Source organism: Trachurus trachurus (genome assembly GCF_905171665.1).
Source record: "Trachurus trachurus genome assembly, chromosome: 3".
Classification (NCBI taxonomy): domain Eukaryota; kingdom Metazoa; phylum Chordata; class Actinopteri; order Carangiformes; family Carangidae; genus Trachurus; species Trachurus trachurus.
Window position 1 is genome coordinate 20,609,697 of NC_139893.1, and position 19,902 is coordinate 20,629,598.

At 43.3% G+C, this 19,902-nt stretch overlaps 1 protein-coding gene across 1 annotated transcript in view; it reads right to left on the bottom strand.

Annotated features, from left to right (window-relative positions):
- Positions 1-5,991: 5,991 nt before the first annotated feature.
- nkd1 (NKD inhibitor of WNT signaling pathway 1) overlaps positions 5,992-19,902 on the bottom strand; it is a gene marked incomplete at its 3' end in the record, with an annotated part of 30,853 nt that continues 16,942 nt past the window's right edge. The window contains exons 4-10 of the mRNA XM_083998215.1: positions 15,363-15,420; positions 10,989-11,092; positions 10,754-10,849; positions 8,593-8,740; positions 7,629-7,710; positions 7,080-7,207; positions 5,992-6,524 (exon numbers count right to left, since the gene is read on the bottom strand). Coding sequence (XP_083854341.1) covers positions 5,992-6,524; positions 7,080-7,207; positions 7,629-7,710; positions 8,593-8,740; positions 10,754-10,849; positions 10,989-11,092; positions 15,363-15,420 — 1,149 coding nt within the window. The remainder of the gene's footprint in view (positions 6,525-7,079; positions 7,208-7,628; positions 7,711-8,592; positions 8,741-10,753; positions 10,850-10,988; positions 11,093-15,362; positions 15,421-19,902) is intronic.

Sequence of the window (19,902 nt, forward strand, 5' to 3'; positions counted from 1 at the left end):
AATCACCACAATAAAAACAGGAAGTGATTTTGAAAGTGAGTCTGACAAATAGACAACTACTCGGAGAACTCTTCTAATAAATAACACTTCAAAGTGCTTTGCATTTTTGGCTGTACACATCTTTAAACAAATAACCAATTGATTAAGAAAAGAAAGTCCAATATCAGTTAAAATTAGGTGTACAGTAGTTAGTAATGATACCCCCATATTGGCCAATAGTGATCAGCCAATAATTACTGTGTCGGCCAAAACAGAGAGTCAGATAATGATTTTTTTTTTTTGCAGATTACTAGGGCCAATTATAGTTAGTTCCTAATTTGATTTGAAACAATAATAAATGTTGATTTTTGAACCGGTCATAACCGCTCTTGTTTTTGTTGTGATTACAGTAGTGATGTTGGTTATATTATTTTGTTAAGTCAGATGCAGAACTATAATGTTAAATTATCTTTACTCACTATTCCTAACCTAAGAGGTGTGTAGCCTATATAAACTGTTAAAAATGTTATTGTTAATGGGTGGAAAAAACAGTTATCGTGCATATTTGGTCTTTCCCTTTAACCTTTTAGAAGTGTAAATATGATGTGATTATAATTGTAACCACTTACTTCACACCACTCGTATAGATGACTTTTAATAGCTGGGATGTGTAAGGCAGTGGTAATAATAACCTCATAAGCTGTGTCAGGGTAGAAATCATTTGTAAATATGATACAAGTTCTGCAGGGTTACACAGCCTCACATTACACAAATAGACATGTTCGTGAGAGGGAGGCGTATCACATTGCCAAGAGGTGGACTCTCTGTGGTTGCCCCAACCAGAGATAAGCCGCTAAGCTGCAGATGAAAGTGTGTGTGCATGTAGCGAGCGTGGCATGGTGAGCAGCTGTGGTCAGCCAGATTTGGGAGCCCTCTGTGACACCACAGTTAAGATACCGCAGAGAGGAGCTTTACTTCACTACAAATACACACACGCACAAACACACACACGCTCTCTCTCTCACACACACACACACGTATTTCACCCTGCCCCTCACATCAGCTCATCTCACTTCTTGGAAATTACAGATAACGTATTTAAAAGGAAGAGATGTGCCACAGAAGATGACAAAATGCTTAAGAAACCTCATCATCATTGGAGAGAAATTCTTTTGAATGACAAAAAGAGGATTTGGTCTGGTTTTCTGAGAGTATAGCCGGGCGACAGTAAAGATGTTGACCTACATAGTGCAGGCCCTCACTCACTCAGATCAAGTGCTTTTTTTTTGTTTCGATCCCATATGGCCACAAGTGACACAGTTGCACAGTTGCCCTGAGCTTGGCTTTAGGGTCTTTCTCTGTGGGGTGTCTGTCTGTATTGATTTATTAGCCCTGTGAAAGACTTGTGACCTGTCCAGCCACCCTCATCAGCACATGGCATGGATGGATGGATAAATAGACAGATAGATGTATGGGAAAATATTATATATTGTATTATGGCAATAATACAATATGGCAGTAAGTCTGCTAAAGAAAATGTCTGTATTTTTGTTAATTTGTTTTCTTGCTGGGAGTTAAGTAAAAAGATTAATAACACTCTCATGTTTGTATGGTAAATATGAGGCTCCCAAAGCAGCTGGCTAACTTAGCTTAGCATAAAGACATGAAATAAGGGCTTCATTAAATATTCCGCCTACCAGCAAGCACCTCTAAAGCTCACTCATTAATATGCTCTATATATCTGGTTCTCACTCAGCAAGAGAGCGAATATATTTATTCATCAAAATGAAAGACCTACATGTCTGTACAGTAGATAGTATTTTTGTTTTTTTGAATCCGGTCCGGTGTAGTACAGATGTTATGTTTTAGCATACATAATTGGCCTACTAATATCGTTAACTGGCATAGAAGAAATACGGTCTTGTACATGCACATGCACCATGTGAATCTGAGTGAAATAAAATGACTCCAGCAGTCAGTGAGTTTATAAGGAACAGGTTCATACTTTAATAAAAGGGTATTTCCCTTGGCACAGATCTGCTATCAAATAAATAAAGCAATTAATCAAATACAATCTATATAAACTAAACAAAGTCATGAAAAACATTAGGAGTGGGGAAAGGGAACAAACAGCTAGCACTAAACAACTTTCTTTTACAACAAATACCAAGTGAAAGTGTGTCTGTGTTTGGTGAAAGAAACAGTTCATGGTAGAAGCAGAGAATAATTCCTCCCTGCTAAGTCCGATAGGCCTGGCGTTAGGTATAGTAGGAGCACTAGCTGACAGTTGGCAAGAGAGATAGTTTGACAGTCGTTAATTATAAATAAGCTTTATTTTCTTTCTAAATGATGCAGGTTTAATCTTTCTGCAGTCCACTATATACATCAGATTTTTTTTTTAATGTTGATACATGGGTATTCGTGGAGCCATACACAGGCTACTGTATTAATATGGAGATGTGGCTATGCACATCCTACACAACAGGACAAAATATGGTGGATCCAGCGTGGCTTGTGTGACCTGATTTGACAGTTTTTTTTTTTGTTGTCGTCGTTTTATTTTGTCCCAAAAAGATGCATTCATAGTTTAAAATATTAAGAGTTACACCCACTCTCACATAATAATCTGGCAGGCAGAATAATACAAACAAATTCTTGTGGATTTAGAGGCGTCGCTGACGACTTGGCTGCTGATAAAACGGCAAAAACACCTGCACATGATCCGTTGTTTTTCCTCTCCAAATATAGATATGTTGCACACGTTATGACAAAAGACAGAAAAAAGGATTGTGACAGCAGTAAGGTTACAGAATTAGGTTTTGGCAAGACATGCTTTTGTAAAAGGAGAAATCTGTGTAATAAGATGGAAAAATTACTGCTTTCCCAACCCTTAACAAATGCTGCTGAGGTACCCTTGAGCAGGGGAAAACATCCATAGTCGCTCCAGTGACTCTGCCTCATGGTCGAAGGTGTTAGAGTACATTTGTAGTGTGAAGTTTCTAGTGTAACATTCTATGAATGTGAAGCAGGGGATTAACAAAGAGAGGTAATGTGTCTTCAGTAAAACTCTTTCTGGGTAAAAGAAGTTTAAAAATCACAACCTGGCTGTGGCTCGATCTGACCAAGCTTTTCACCCAAATTCCTTCAGAAGCCCTCGCTCACCGTGTCGAATCAGACCACCCTGGTGGACGAGCAAGTCGCCTGCTTGCTGTCCGTTCACACAACAAGACAACCCGTTTCCGCACAGCTTATATTTAGAGTTATACACTGGTATCAACACTGATTTTGGCTGAGGGGCAAGAATTGACAAGGGAGTTACAGTGTTACAAGGGAAGGGATCTTGTTGTCAAAGAAAAGAAGTGTGAGGTGAGGAAGCTGAGGTATGGAGCGCAGCTGTGATCCCCCCCGGGGGAATGACGCCGTTTTCACCACCGGGTCCCATGAGATGACCCGTCTGCCTGGTGCCTCTTGCTAAAGGACAGCCTGCAGCTGTGAGAGGACATCGCAGGGCTGGCATACACTACATTCTTGCTCATCACAAAAACACAAAATGCTTATGACAGAGTACCGTGGTTAAACACAGGGGGACGGTCTCTGCGCGAAGCCTGCTCTGGTTCATTCATATCACCTCCTCTCAGTATGAGACTACCATAGGCCTAGAGCAAGGCACTTAAACTCTCATTGCTCTTAAGGTCAGAAGACCGGCTCCTCTAAAATGAAACAGGAACATGCTGCAAAAGAAGAAGATCACGTGTGCTAACCAAGAATATCAGCAGGAAAACTATGAATAATCCTAGAGAACATGCAGCTCTAACTTCACTGGCACTGTTGGACCAGATGTGACAAGGGTACGAGATACATTTTTGCGTGTCCCAGCAACATCTGCGTGTTTATTTCAGTGCCCTTACAGCATCACACGACAGGATGAGCAGACGCTCCCTGGTCCTAGCAGGCGAGCAGCAGTGGTACTTTACGGGTCCTGTGGAGCCCGCGGGCCAGGGCCCAGTGTTAACCAGCACCGGAGGAACGAGACAGCTGAAAGAGCCCTCGCCCCGCCGCACCACAAAGAGAAACCTGCTGACAGCAGGGGGACCAGGAAGATGCCATGGAAACAGAGGGAGCAGCCACGTGACACTGGGCCGGGAGGGGCCTGGACAACAGAGCGGCTGGGGGAAAAGTGCTGGCTCCAGACTAAGAAAAGAAAACCACAGAGCATGACAACTCCTAGGTGTGAATATACATGACTGCTTGGCTCTGAAGCAGGGCAATGGTAAAAAAAAAAAGCATGCTCAGCGAAACATTTCCCTACAATAATGATAAAATAAAGGTCAAACTTCACACTGATAAATGAAGACACCAACATCTAACTTGCTGGGTGGAACAAGGTTTCAATGTATGCAAAATATGCTACAAAGCCAGAGGCAGAACTAATGTAATCTACCCCTCTGATGTCACAGATCACGCCATGTCTCCTTTCGTTTTTAAGTTAATCATGGGACTGAGGACATGTGAGTCAGCTGCTGACATCTTGAACGATGAAATAAGAGACCTTTTGGTAGACACCAGTAGGAGCCGGGAACTTAACAGAAGCTTTCTAGCATATGTTTTTTACAGGGGAAATGTAAACTCAAGTCGATAGTTCAACCTCATCTTTATGCAGAACCTCGATATTAACAGTCAACATGAATACCTTGGGCATTAAATTACAGCTAAGCTCACACTTCTAAAGTCGAGTAACATACTTTGATATGTAATCAAAGGCGTCATTGTGTTTCACCCAATAAAAACACTATTGAACTTAGCAGCAATGTTGAGAGTTGGGATCTTATGCATTCAGCAGTAATTAGTGGGTCACGGTTCGGTTACCTAGCTCCTCACACGGTGAGAGAGTTGAATCAGAGAGAGAAAATAAAGGAGTGTGTGAGACTGAGTGAGTAATATGGTTGTACATATTCTAGTGAAAATGGGGCTCCAAGTGGTTTTATAAAATGCAGCTGTGTAGGAAAACAAACATAAAAGCTTCAGATAGTGAATACAAAGATATCACATTATCAATAAAGCTTATAAAATTGATAACAATATATACCTTATGTACAGTCAAGGTTAGTTAATAAAATGAGCTTTTCAACACTTCAGTACTGCAGATTGTGAAATGATTTCTCTTCTTTCAAAAAAAAAAGTAAGTAATTTGAAAATAACTTCTGAATGCTTATTTAAAGTCACCATTACAACAACAATTAGGATAAAATTAGAGGTAGCAGCGGATTTGGGATCTCAGTTCTTTTTCTTCTTTTTTTTTAACTTTTCCTTCCCATTAAACTTGCTTACGGGGTATTGCGTGCTTTGATCAGAATCTTCATTTTCATCTTCAAAAACCTGCCTGACAGCCAGCTTTAAATACTCACGCACCCATGAGCGCACTTCAAGTGGTTTTCAACAGACACCAGTGTCGTGACACTCACACACATACACACACACACACACTCCTGCTACACCCACACACTCACACAATGTTTCACACAAACACACACACACGCTATGCCCTGCTCTCCTATCATCTATATTCCTTCATATAATTTCATCTGTACACCACAGTCAGTCTTTCTTCCTCTCATCCCTCCTGTTCCTTAAAAACCTTTTGGCTTAGTGGTTTGGAAGGGTCGTGGTGCTGGTTTGGAGCCAGAGAGTTCATCAGGTAGTGGGACACAAAGAGAGGGGGAGAGGAGCCGTCCCTCCATCCCTGCATCCCTCCTCTCAGGCCCCAGCTGTGATCCTCAGTCCTGCTGCATACCCAAGTCTGACCAAGCTGTTTATAACACTGGTTAAGAAACATCTCAGCACTGGACCACACTTCCCATGATCCTCCTCTCCTCCTCCCTGTGTCCTGTGTCCACTACAAAGTCGCTGGAGGGCTAAGTGCACAGTGTCTGAGGAGGAGGGCGACTGCAGACGGTGCCTGCAGGCCTGGTTGGGTTTTGTGGGGCTGCATGAGTGCTGAGCTGGGTGGAAAATTCAGGACTGATAGAAGTGGTGGTAGTGGTGATGATGTTCATGGTGGTGGTGATGCTCGTGCCGCTGCACCACTTGCGCCAGCCCCCCCTCATAAAGCAGCACGCTGGGCAGGTCCCTCACCTGCTCTTTCTCCACCACTGGTCCTGAGGCTGCCAGAGGGCCTAAGGCGCGATAGCCCTGGCTCTCCTTGGACCGCTGCTTGTGTTTGCGGTAGGGGGCTGAGGACTGATGAGGCGGGGTCTGGCTGGGTAGCGCTGGGGGAGGAGGCGCGCCTCGGCTCCTCATCACTCTGCCGCTGATCTGCGCAGGAGGTGTGCGGCTGTGGGTCTTGGGAGAACGGATGGCGTGTTTCCCTGAGTCTTGGCCTCGCAGCCGGGGAGGATGGAGGCTGTCGCTGGCCACGGCATCCACGACGGTTTGCAGGCGGCGGTGGTGGGGATGGGAGTGGCCATTCTCCGGTTCGTGGGAGCGAGAGCGCGTCTGGTTGGTCGGGCGGGTCTGAGGCTCTGCCTTCGTCGCCTCTACGACGGGAGCTGTGAGACAAGACAGGTGCTTAGTTAAACTGAGAGAGCAGTATCGATGACAGACGTCAAGGTTGCAGAGAAATAATTCAGTCACAGGAGCCGTTCTTTGAAAATGACTGTGCCAGCAGCTTGCTAATCAAGATCCACTAAGAAGCTCCATGATAAGATTCTGGCAGCTTCACTTCAGGTGCAGCCTTCATGAGGATAAGGCTGACACACTGTGACAAACAGCAGATCTCTGTTCGCACTTTCATAACAGAACCAGCATTAAAATAATCACATGTCATCACTGACCATCAGATCAAGGCTGCTGCTCATTAGACCTAATACTTCACTTCACAACAGCCTGTTGATGGGCTCTAGCCTTGAACACTTGATGTATTGTGCTTGTCTGAGCCCAGATGTTTGTACTGGCGAGCAGCTCAGTGGGCTGGTAGTTCCACCTAATGGCTCCAAGCAGGTGCCGCAATAATGAGGGCCCCTGGATGCAGCTTCAAAGGGCCCACGGTCTGTGTTTCTACCCTCCCCTCTCCCCCTCTTTACCCCTGGCCCCGGTCCACTCACCGGCTCCGAAGCGGGATGTGTAGTTTTCGATGCCTGCCAGGTCCAAGTAGTGGTTCCTGCGTTCCAGGTTTTCATCCACACAGTGGCGCTGGCAGCCCGGCTGGGTGTGGTGGTCACTGTGGTGGCGCCTGTGGACACAAGCGGCACCTCTCATTAGGTAGCAGTTTGGGTCAGTGAGGTTCAGTATGGTAGTGTTTGGAGAAAGTAAAACAAGTGCTCCTTATGATCAGGCAGCAGCAGGGTAATTGTTAGAGAAGTGAGATTGTGACTGGAAAATCACAGGTTTAAACTTCAGCTGGAAGTATCTGAACTCCTCAGTGTTACCGCCTTCGTAGTTTAGTGGAGGTAAATTTGGGCAAAACTAATTAAAGAGTAGATGACTATTGCAGATCCCAAGTGTGTGAACATCCTTTGCCCCTTACTAGTTTTTATGAGAACAAAACAACAACAACAAAAAACGATGATGATAATAAACTTCATCTTCTTCTTCTTCTTGTATACACCACAAGCTTAAATAATAGGGACTGTGTTCAGAGGAGGTGGGTTTACCTTAGGAGTGCTCGAGTCTTCTTGTCTGCACTCTTGGGGTCTTCTGTACACTTGTCATTTTTCTCTCTGGGGTGGGACAAGTCTGTGTATGTGTGAAAGACAGGAGGCTATTATCAAAGAGAGCTATACAGAGCAGCCACACACGCACACATACATACATACACACAGACACACAGACACACAGACACACACACACGACAATAGTCACACAAGCCTCAGAAGAAAGCAACCTTTGTTTTGGGGTTTTACTTTGAAGATCTATAGAAAAGGAAAAACAACAATGCTTCATTTATTCTATTTTCAACTCCCAGCCTCTTATAAGGCGTGAAATGAAATAAAAAAAAAAAACTTGCAGACTTCAGAAATAGTTTATTAAGGCTGCGAGATCTGATGCAGTTTGAAATTAGCATGAAGGCAAGCGGCGATATTTTCAAAGCTTGCTCTGTTTGAATCTCTTGATGGATATTTATAGTCGAAACAATAGGACGCAAACACACAGGAATATATACTTTTTGAGATATTTTTCCCTGACTACTTGTTTACCAAGTCATCAGTAAGAAAAGTTAAGTTGAACGTAGCTATATTTTCCCGGCAGCTCTGAGAAGGGTGGGGGGGAGGAGGGGAAAAAAGGGAACTTTGGAGAAAAGAAAAATGGCTGTGGTTATCAAAAGAACTCGGCACATCTCTTAAGGTTTCTTTCAGAGTATTTGAAGGCGCTGAGGGAGGGGGCCTTCTCTTGGCTCTGTCACTCCCCCCATCATTAAAAATGAACCCCATTGAGTGGGAGAGATGGAGCGACTGTGAGACTGCGAGGAACAAAGCTCTGACAGGCCTGAAGCAGCCGCCTTTCTGCGTGACAACAAACACATCTCTGGCTGAGCTGACAGCAGGCAACACAAGGGAGACCCCAAAATGCCCTCTCTTCTCCTCCGCCCCCCACCCACTGTGTTAATGCGAGATTTACCTGCCGCACCCTGCGTGCAACTCCTCCAACGCTGGCTGGAATCGGGCGCCACTGAGAGCTTGACCCGCAACGTCTTGCTGCTGCTGGGAGAGTGGTTGACGGAGGCGTCCACGACCTCATAGATGGTGTGGAGAAGGCTGGTGATATCCTGTGAGAGAGAGTTTTTGGGAATGTGTTTGATCTGGGCTTTTTGATATGCTGCTTCCATTTACCACTTGATCATGACGTACAACAAAGATGGTGTGTGGATTCTTGGTAGCTAACAATGGTGCAGAGACAGACACAGGATTTCAGCGCACCTATTTTACAGAAGGCATCAAGAACAAAGGCGCATGCTGTAGGAGACTATTCTTATTACTTTGCTGTGTGAGTTCAGTATTCTTTAGCTTTGTGAATGTATCATAAACTTCATGCTAGCTAGGAATTTAAAGAAGTGACTCAGACAACAGCGAACAGAGAAACACACTGATGTCAGTTGTTTTAGTTCAGCTTTTCAAGTGAAGCGATCAGACAGCGTGTAAAGACAAGTTATAAATTCATGAAAAGAAAGACGTCTCTGCGGTAGCAGGGGAGGCTGACTGAGATGTCAGACCTGATATCATTCATGTTACAGCTGCGTGAGCTCTAGACTTTTTCTGTTTAATTCCTCAATGTCTCTTAAATGACTGAGATCACCTCAGCATATGCAGAAACATATGTGTGTGGGTTTTTTTTGTTTTATGTTTTTTTAAAGGACTGCACAACCAGACTGTTCATATAAATTCAAATGCGAAGATTCAAATTCAAGGCCCCTTTGTCCACACATGAAGCACACAGGAGCGTGAAAACAGATATTTTCACGTGACTACGGGTCATTACATTGCTCTGCCTGAGGCCAAGGAAAAGGAGGATTCACAGATAAATTAAAAGAGTTATAGGAATGAAAAGGAAAAAATAAAGCAATTACCCATATCAATACTGTTGAATTAAAAGTGGTACCATGTTTTCTTCAGGAAACGGTAGCTGACCATATTTAGACTGCTTAATTAGCACATAAAATAATGCTCTCTTGTCTCTTGTGGCTGTTTATATTATTTATAAATTCAGTACTGACGAGTGTTTTGTGCACCATTCTGAGCTAATGACTCCCTCACGGATGTTAGTAACTGTGTTGGATATCTTCATAGTAAACCCAGTTCTAATTGTCCATAAAAATTTTACCTGGTACGGACGTGAAGGGAATCAACTCTTACAGCATCAAAAAATCTTATCACTGTTCTATTTTGCGCAACTTCACCACAAGCGAGTATTTGATGAAGCCTCTGAGAATGAAGCCACACAAAGGCTTCACTAGTGTGATTCACTCACTATACCACTCTGGCTCACAAAAACAGGACTATTATGAATTCTTCAGGGACGGACTCCAAACATTGGTCTCAGACATAGATGAACTGTAATAAAAAAAAAGAAAGAAATAAAATAAAATCTTTTTTTGTTTCCTTCTCTTTTTATTTGTGTGAAGAGGTATAAAAAAAGAGTGTAAGAGAAGAAAGCTCCTCTTTCCTCCTCCAAGCCGCCGCCTGTCGTCTCATGAGCCGTGGAGCCACAGGCAATGCCAAAAAAACTGCACAGCCAACCACACAGAGGACAGCTCCAGTCTCGCTTGCGCTGTTTCAAGTTGTTCTCAAAAAAACACGGGCCTTTCTGGATGTGCTCTCAGATCTGTACCAGGCAGACGCAAGCCACAAGGTACCTCGAAGGAGTGGGAACACACAAACTGTGCTGGATTCGGTTCTTAGTGAGATTGGGTTAGAGGCTTACGTATAACTTCTATCCTTACTTTGTTCTGGGTGTGGTAAGGCCAGAAAAAGTTAATTCATTTCCAGGCAACGATGAGATTTTGTATAAGAAAGCTGCTGATCACTATTTTTTTGTAGCATGAACGTCAAAAGTGTTTCTTGTCTCATTTATGTTTATGCAAAGTACACATAAATGAAAAAAATGCAAACTATGTATGCGTAATATGAAAAAGGCTGAATTAGTTACTTAACAGTGAAGTCTACTGTGTGGTGCTGGCAAAAAAATGTTTTGTTTTCTTTGTGTTCATTCACCTGTTTGTTCATTTGTTCATTCATTTATTCAGAGCAAACGTTCGAAGCAGATGATTGTTACTGGTTATTACCTCTCTGGTTACTTTGCCATTGTTGTCAAAGTCATAGAGGGTGAAGGTCCACTCCTGCCTGTTGTCCTCCTCCACAGACACAGCACACTCCAACTCCTGAAACAGCACAGCGTTGGGACCATCAGCATCATCCAGCGTGCATGTGAGTGTGTATTTGTGTGTCTGTCCTCCTGCCATTGCCCTAGTTTCATCCAGAGGGGAGGTAATAAACGTCCTGTTCAGTGTTGACACTCACTTCAAACTGGAGCTGTTTCTGTGGCCCTGCGGGAGATTGGCTGTCCCTCTCCTGCATCTTCTCCTCCACACAGCAGCTGTCTGTCTTCTCTGGGGGTAAAGCCACTGCAGCGACACACACACAGAGACACACAGACATACAAAGATAAAAGAGGGAGCCTCAGGATGGAAACGCTGAGTGCAGTCATAACCTGAGGATATGCCGTTGCCTTCAAGTGTTCCTTGTAAGCTGCTACTTCCGAGCTTGGCAGTCGCAATTAAGTTGTGTGGTAAATTCAAGTGCTCCTGGTTTGAAACAAATCTACACAGTCAAACTCCTAACTCTTTTTGTCTCATTTAAATTATATTATTATATCAATTGTAAACATGTGGTAATAGTATATTATATCTGTAGTACAGGTATTCTGAGTGACTTCATAATTTCGTTGAATTGCACTTGAAGAATATAGTATTTCCTTTAATTTTTTCCCCCGATTATAACCCATCTAAAACATGTACACAATGACAAGCAACCCAGGCAAACTGATCCAGGAAAATGTGGGAAAATCTAAAAATATTATGAATTTTTTCAACAAAGACATATTAAGTTGCTTTTACCAGTACCAAAATTACACTCCTGGTGCCAGGTTTGAGAAAAGGTACCCTAATTGAGTTCCATGTCAAATAACAAGGTTATTACTGCATCATACATCAAAAGATCAAGACTGAAAGCCTTGACAGGGGTCCAAAATATGTCAATCCAGTACAAAGACTGGAACTATGGGCCGAGCTGGCAGGCCGAGCCGATTTCTCCAGTGGCAAAAGCTTCTCCATCAGCCGCACATAAAGTAATAGTTTTTAAACTCTTACTAATCATATATACATATCCAGTGGGTTCACACTGAGAGGGGATGTCAAACATGAAACTGAATGGTGTAACATGCCTAAAACATGACAGAGTATTAAGTGGCTTTCGATTATAAATGGTGGAACTAAAACAGCATCTGAACATCAAAGGCCTATAGGATGCCCCTGAGTCCCCTGCTCGGTGCAACGGAGCTCATCATTTTATGGAGCGACATTCATTACATTACCATCCAGACAGGGGAACAGGGAAGTTAATCCAGAGGGAGCATTTATCTGTCATATAGCTTTTACCAGTGAAACTGACAGCAAGACCAACTTGTGTAGAGCCAGACAACATTTCCAATACCTAATACACTTTATGTCACAGGCATTCCCAGACCACAACCCTGTTTTGTTATGAATGAGTGGGCACAAGTTACTCTTTAAAGTGAGACTCCATTTGGGCATCTTAGAGCTTAAAATCTTAGTTAAATCTTAATTAAGACTTTTGTGTAGTGTTTACTGATTAAAAACATTATAACTGTGTTAAGACATAATGTTAATGTCCGAGGTCACAGTTAATGGTAATGGTATTTTTGGACTGCATGGTATGGAAAGGAAAGGTGGTCCATGCTGGTGGACAGAAATAACACGACTGTCATTGTGTGGTTGGATGTTTTAGTTTCAGGGTTGGATGTTAGCCCAGATCTAATGCTACCGGATATCCTTCCTTGCTTTGAAATCCAACATTTGTTTGACACACGAGACCGCAGATACACGCAATGTGTAACTGAGACCTGAAAGGTGTTCGTGTCTGCCCTTTGGCGTGCCTCTATGAGTTATGGTTACCCAGGCGCATCCTCGCTTCATCTTCATAGATGTTTCCGTGTAGCTGCTTACAGCTTTTACCCAGCCCACAGCCTCTGTATGTTTCACCTCTGGTCATTTGCTATGCTGTATGTAAGCACCAGACCTCCTCTTCCCCACATCCAATCACAGACCTGTCGTCTGTGAACACACCCATAAACCCACCCCTCTCCACCCTCCGCAGCTCCTCTCTCCTCCCACCACACTTTGAAGTTCCATTCTCAAACCTTTTGGAAGAGGATCAGAAAGGCTGTAAAACAGAATCACTAATTAATTAAGCCAAGTCAAATCTGAAACACTGTTTGTTTGCTCGCCAACAGAGCAGACACAACAGCCCAATTTCTTTCCTCCTGATCCAAAGCAGATCAAAGCAGACCTGTCTCATCCCTGGGTAGGGGAAAATGCCAGAAATGAAAGGCATCATCCCAGGGAGCTTTCACCAACTTTTTGGAGAGGAGCAGCATTTGGGGTCCCGCTGTTTGATCATCTGAGGTGCTCAAAGGGAACATTGTGTGCAGGGGCAAATCTGTTCCGTAGCAAGCTCAATATGGTGGCGAGATGCTTATCTCGGAGCTAATGAAATGCCGGGAGGAGTAACAGTAATCTGCTATCACCCTCCCTCCCCCAAGACCCCCTTCCCTCCGCCACCACCACCAGAGACATAAGCCAGCTCTTTATGAGAGAAGCTGCCGCCAGGGGATTGGCTGCACATCAGATCTGCGGGGCAAGACGAGGGCAGCCGAGGTTGGCACCCTCCATGCCAAGCCTGCTCCAGCAGCCCCTGCTACACACACACACACACACACACACACACACACACACACACACACACACACACACACACACACACACACACACACACACACACACACACACACACACACACACACACACACACACACACACACACACACACACACACACACACACACACACACACACGTGCAAGCATACACTTGGACACACACACACAAACACAAGTTCTAGCAGGTTGGGAAAGCTGCCACATACAGTGAGCAATCACACCCAGCTTAGCAAGTCGACTGTGTTACATGTAACTGAGCCACACACACCCCACCCCTCCCCCTCGGCTCAATGATTGGTACCATGTTGATTTTGGGATGGGCATGATGAGATAGCCTTTGTGGTGAAAGTAACATTTTCCTTCTTCTGAATTCACCTCTGTACAACTCTTCCACTCATGAACAGGACATGTCATACTCCCACGCTCTCATTTAGCCACATGAGCAGGTGTATTATAAAAGGATACAGAGGTTCATCAAAAGCCCATCTAGGCTGTTCTTCTTGCATGTGTGCAGTACCAGTGTGAAGTATCCGCCAGACACTTTCATCACTGAGCCCTTCTTTGCACTGTTGCAATGTTTGCCAGCAAGTTCCCCAAGAACCTAAATGAATCCCCAGAAAACTTTCTTTGTGCTTCTTTAAACCCAGAGGAAAGAAGGCTTTCATGTACGTTTGTTGTCCTATCATGTCTGTTATAACTGTTTTCCCTCTCATTCCTCTTTACTCCACTTTAGTAGATCTATACACAGTCTAATCTAATCACTGCACTTAATGCAGGTGTTGTCATAAATCATCCACAGCTGTCTTTATTTGCATTATGCAAGAGGAGGAACAAATGTCCAAATGTTTTTGACTAGCTATTCCAAACTACAATTAAGATTTTTAGATACTAGCATTTGTTTTTATCAGCTGCAAATAAAATATCAGACAATTTATCAGGCAGGCAAAATAATTTGGTTATATCCATCTCTGGCTGATAAAGTCAGTTTCAAATCTGACACTTGAAAAAGGTCTGCTGGTAAGAAGCAGAAACTTGTTGATTACCTCAGCTCCCCTCAGCTAGCAGGGCTGTGCCCCATTCTCCCAGACTGGGAGAATCCATCTATCTATCTATCTACCCCACAAATGCTCTGTTTATGTGACATTTCTCCACCCCCAGGCATGACGCCATGGCCACCCCTTGCTTGATGTCAGTGACTGATTTTACCAAAGTAAGTTGAACATGTGCAATCAAATAAAATAAAAAAATCTGAATAATGGAAATATTCACTCACAAACTAATCATGGAGAATGAATAGAGCTGCATCCTCTAATTTGCAACATCTGTCTTGAAGGGAGGACAAGCTCAGACCAGACTCCGGTTCAGCCCAGTGACTAAATACCGTTTCCGGCATCTTTTATCAGCTATGTTATCTCTTGTCTCTGAACTCTGTGCAGCAGAGCTGAAATAAAAGTCTGTGCCACGCTTCCAAATTCTGGGCTGGTCTCATTCACCTCTGAATTTCAGCCTGCACCTCACGTCCAATCCTGTCTTTAAATGGGAGGGAGAGACTTTCGCCTCCCGGAGCTCTTAATCCAGGATCACATCACATCAGGGGAAAAAACATGGAGGAATGGAGGCACTTTGCAGAGCACCGCTGGGGGAAGGGTTGGATGCGGGAGACTGAGGGGGTGAAGAGGCGGGAGGGGAGGTAAAGGGGACTTCATCAGCACGTTGTTGGAGCTTAGCGAGTGGGTGTGGAGCAAAGGGGCAAAGAGGAACCACACAAGGCAGTTGCAGACAGTAATTTTGAAAGTTTTCGCTCCAATACGAATTACACGAACAGGGATCACATGAGCTGCTGTAACCTTTGGGGATGATAAAGAGCAAGGGGCCTACCTTCTAAACGGTAATGTTCATCACCAATCCCGTCAGCGCATGCTTCATCCATAGAGTCCTGGAGAGAGGAAAAACAGAGAGAACAAGACGCATATATCACCATTTCAAGTCATATAGTGGAGAAGTATAATATTTTTGTCGACATAAAACAAACATCTTTAACGGTGCAAATCCACAGCACAGCTTTCCAACACTGAGTGACATGCCTAAATCGAAATTATAGCGTTTATACATCTATATATGAACAAAGTTTGACAGCTGCGTGCTGAGCTTAAACAGCAGCGGAAAGTTTAAGAGGCTAGTAATTGCAGGACTGAAATGAACTGAGCACAAGACTGGCAGTCGGAATTGAGACTATGAAAGAAGTATCTAAATCACCGCCGCTAGCCCTGCAGGGAATTATGAGAAAGATGGCTGGTACTGTAGTAGAGGCTATTTCAGTAGCAGGCTATCGCAGCAATATGTTCAGAGGCTTGTTTTGCCCTGGACAGTTTTCGCCCGGGTCCCCTCTCCTGGCAGCTCTAGTGCATACCACAGAGACTGGAGGGACATGTGATCCCTGAACTTCACTGTGGAAAAGTCTGGCTCAGGTATCCATGTTGCATTACACTCACCTGGCCAAAAAACCATTACTCAAGGGATGGCAAACGCATATACTGTACGAGCACACGCATTCAGTGACCCGCCCCTATTTTGAAGTTTCCCACTGCACACAAACTACTGCAAAAACTGTGCAGAACCCACAGGAAAAAAGTCATTGGAAACAGACTTATCATTATTATAGGTGTTAATAAGCCTAAATAATTAAGGAATGTGTATGAGCATGTGTGTTTGTATACACGCTTGTACTGTATGTTCACAAAGTGTGTGTGTGTGTGTGTGTGTGTGTGTGTGTGTGTGTGTGTGTGTGTGTGTGTGTGTGTGTGTGTGTGTGTGTGTGTGTGTGTGTGTGTGTGTGTGTGTGTGTGTGTCAAAGCTGTGACAGCGTGAGAGGGGATTTCTGTGTAATCCAGAGAGGTAGAAGGTCAGATGGTGTTATCCTACCCTCCTCAGACTAGTGCCAGCCAGACTGCAGCATTGTAGGTGGCCCCAGGAAGAGAATGGAGCAAACCACAGCGCTTTTACTGACTGGCTGGTTGTATGACTGGCTGTATGACTGATTGCCCAGAGCATGGATGAACCCATGTTTGTTGTTGGTGTGGACAGGTCAACAGAGGTTACAGCCTAGCTTTCATCAGTCCTGCGCCTGAGCTGGTCTTAATGCAGGTCTGACGCTGCTCGGCTCCAGGATGATAAAAGGGTCAGCGGTGGTTTCTGTGATAACTGTAGGATCACGTATGGGTTACAACACAGTGCAACTATACTGGAGCTGTGAACTATGCTTGAACTGACAACTGATGTAAACTAAAGTGTTACGGTCAACAATGAACTTCCTCACTTCAAAGAGCATTTGTTGACAGTTATACAGACTAGAGCTTATGTATCATATGGCTGCATCCAATTTTTTGATATCAATGATTCAGCAATAAACACAGACAATAAATCCTCAATGCATTTTCAATGGGCAATTCATTCATATTAAATAAAAGATGGCTTCTGTAGGTCTTGTGTTTGTAGGGTTTCCATGTAGTGACAAAAATACTTAATATTTACTATAAAGTAATTATGACTTCTGTCCTTCTGTCAATATACACAGTCATTTTGTCCAGCCTGTGTTTTGCCAGATGTGGAGGAGGGTTGGTTGATTTGTACTGACCCTCTCAGATAGGTCACAGTCATGCCTTTGAGCCAGGCCGCTGGGTTAGTGTAAATTAGACTGTGGTAACATTAACACTGGCCTCTGTTTCCATAATATCCCATAGAAAAATAACATCACTCCACAAAACAAATTCCTTCAATTCCTCACGCACTCATGCAGCCCTGCACACACACACATCTTGAAAGCATTTCAGTTTTTTGATGGATGATTCAAAATTATTTAGGGGTTGGCCAGCAACATGAGAAAAAAGGGGGAAGAGGAATGTGCTAATTGGTTGTTGTCTGTGGTGATGGATGGGAGCTGTATTATTAGTATACTGGGGTTACTCTGGGATTTGCTCTGGTCAGTGTTAAGAAAAAAAAGCATCCCAAGCTTTTTCTTTTCTTTTTTTTCCAACTTTATACACACACCCTCCACATCCAATCCCATATGGATCACCTCCAGAATGTGACCTGATGACATTACCATTTTCGAGCTTAGCTCTAAAGTTTCAGGCTCTGGCAGTGATTGATCAGATCATTCTGGGCCAAAAAAATAACATGTACAGTTTCTAAAAATAAGATGTTTGCTTCTGAGTTTCCTGCTTTCCCACTAACCAATCGGTGAAGGAAACAATGAGGCAAATGTCTTGTCCGTGTCCAGAGAAGGGAGGGTGTGGAGCAACAGTTCCAGTTGCACTATTCACACTATTTGCTGCTGTAACAATATCAGGATAACACACAGCATCGGGACCAGTTTTAGATTTTCTATCTTCCTGACTTGGCTTCATCTTCTTTTGTCTGAGTCATGTTTTGATATCATTCACAAACACTACAACTGAAAAGAGATTTAATATAAGTTTTTTATTAAGGCGTCAAATATATGAAACTGAAGGCAGCACAGGAAAGTGTTGTCAAAAAAGACTGAATTTATTTTGTACTTTTGTGCAGAACTGAATTTAACCAAATTACAATATCACATACTAACAGACATAGCAGTCGTAGTAACAGTGTGGTAATTATATTAAGTATGTTGAATATTTCAATTCAACATAGGCTACATGTACAATGACCCGCTATGTACTGTATGTTGAATGGTAAAAGAGCCATCAATCTCATTCAGTCCAGCAAATGATCCAGTCATCAGCCTCTCTTGGGACCCTTACTAATTCAAGGATCAAAGGTCACTGTGGGAGATTTACTCCAATTCCAGGGGCTCAATTTCAGTGCAAATCATAAAATACGAGTGGTAAAACTCCACAGAGGAACGTGAGCATTGGCATGGGCATTATAAACTCAAAACAAAATGATTCAGAGGCACTGTTGATTACCTCTATCATACACTGACTGGCTGTCATTATTTTGACTTTCAGTTCACCTCAACAGCCATTTCAGGCCATGTCACTCTGGGGGCTGTGCCAATGGACGATGTTCTTGTTGCTTAATGATTCAGCAATCACCAATAACCTCTGCCCAAGATGATTTTTGGCTTGTCTTCCCATTATGTATTATTTGTAGTCATAAATTAACACACACACACTCTCTCTGACATGTGGCTTGTGATTAGACAGAGCCAAGGAGACAGAAAGAACACGTCATTGAGGTCAGTCTCCTACTTCCTGCTGTTTTATATGGGTGTAAATAGAAAATAAGTTGACAATCGGATGATCAGACTTTATCCCTACAGCACCTACAGAACCACCTGACCTGCTCCTTCCCCCCATCACCCCCCTAACATGTTCCCCATTCCTTCATAAGCTCTATTATATATTCAAGGGCACAGTTCTTTGCCAAACTCTATTTTATGGAGTTTGCCCCAGATCGTTTGTTTGTCGGAGTTTTGTATCTTTGTCTTGACCTGCACAAGGACTTTTACATTTGCTTCCCGAGTCTTGCTCTTGGATCACAAGTCTTGCTCATAGATCTCTTTTCTGAGGACTGTAACATTGTGTGTTGCAGTGTTTGAATGTGTTGCTCCTGCTTGTCTCTGTAGCCTATGAAAGGTGCAGCGAAGGTCTCACTTCCCATTCCCTGTGTCTCTGAAGGATTCGGCCAGAGGTGCTGGCTTAAGGGCACAAACAAGCACCTTTCAGCTGCACTTGGGACCAGCTAAAACAATTTTCCAGACATGATGTTAAATGTTCTGTGGAAACCAACACATAAAGCATTTTGCTTTCAACAGCAGCCACATCCTTTAGAGCTTCTTCAGGGCCTTTAGGAAAAGGGATTCTGTGGCCCCTGCGTGTTTTAAAGTCCTCCAGGCCCCTTAACAGAAACAGAGAGTGATTTATTACACAGACCATGGTGTGCCTGCCCTAACATCCCATATACATAATTCGATGGCCTGAAGTCTTGTTTAGGTTGGCCGTTGGATTATTTGGCAATCCTCATCAATGGCACATTTTATGAATATGGATTTGGAGATGCCAAAGACAGATTAGCATACTTCAAAATGATAATATTTACTGAACTAACACTACATCAAGTAATTTCTTTAGGAACGGTGACCACTCTACACTCCTCCTTATGTTTCCCTTATTCTCCCAGTGAGCTTCTAAATCAATTACTGTTAACTTTAATAAACTCAAATTTCATATGTTTCAGTTTGAATCAGTCATGGTAGACCGAATAAAATATAAGTCAGGAATCCTGTTGATATTCAAATTGTATGGCTTTACGTAGCTACAAACCTCTTTTCACCACTGAGGCTGGACCTCAATAGGATGCAGTGTAGATGTGAGAATTGTAGACTTCACATTCATGAGAAAAACCATTGCTTCTTCTAACTCCTTTTCGAATATGC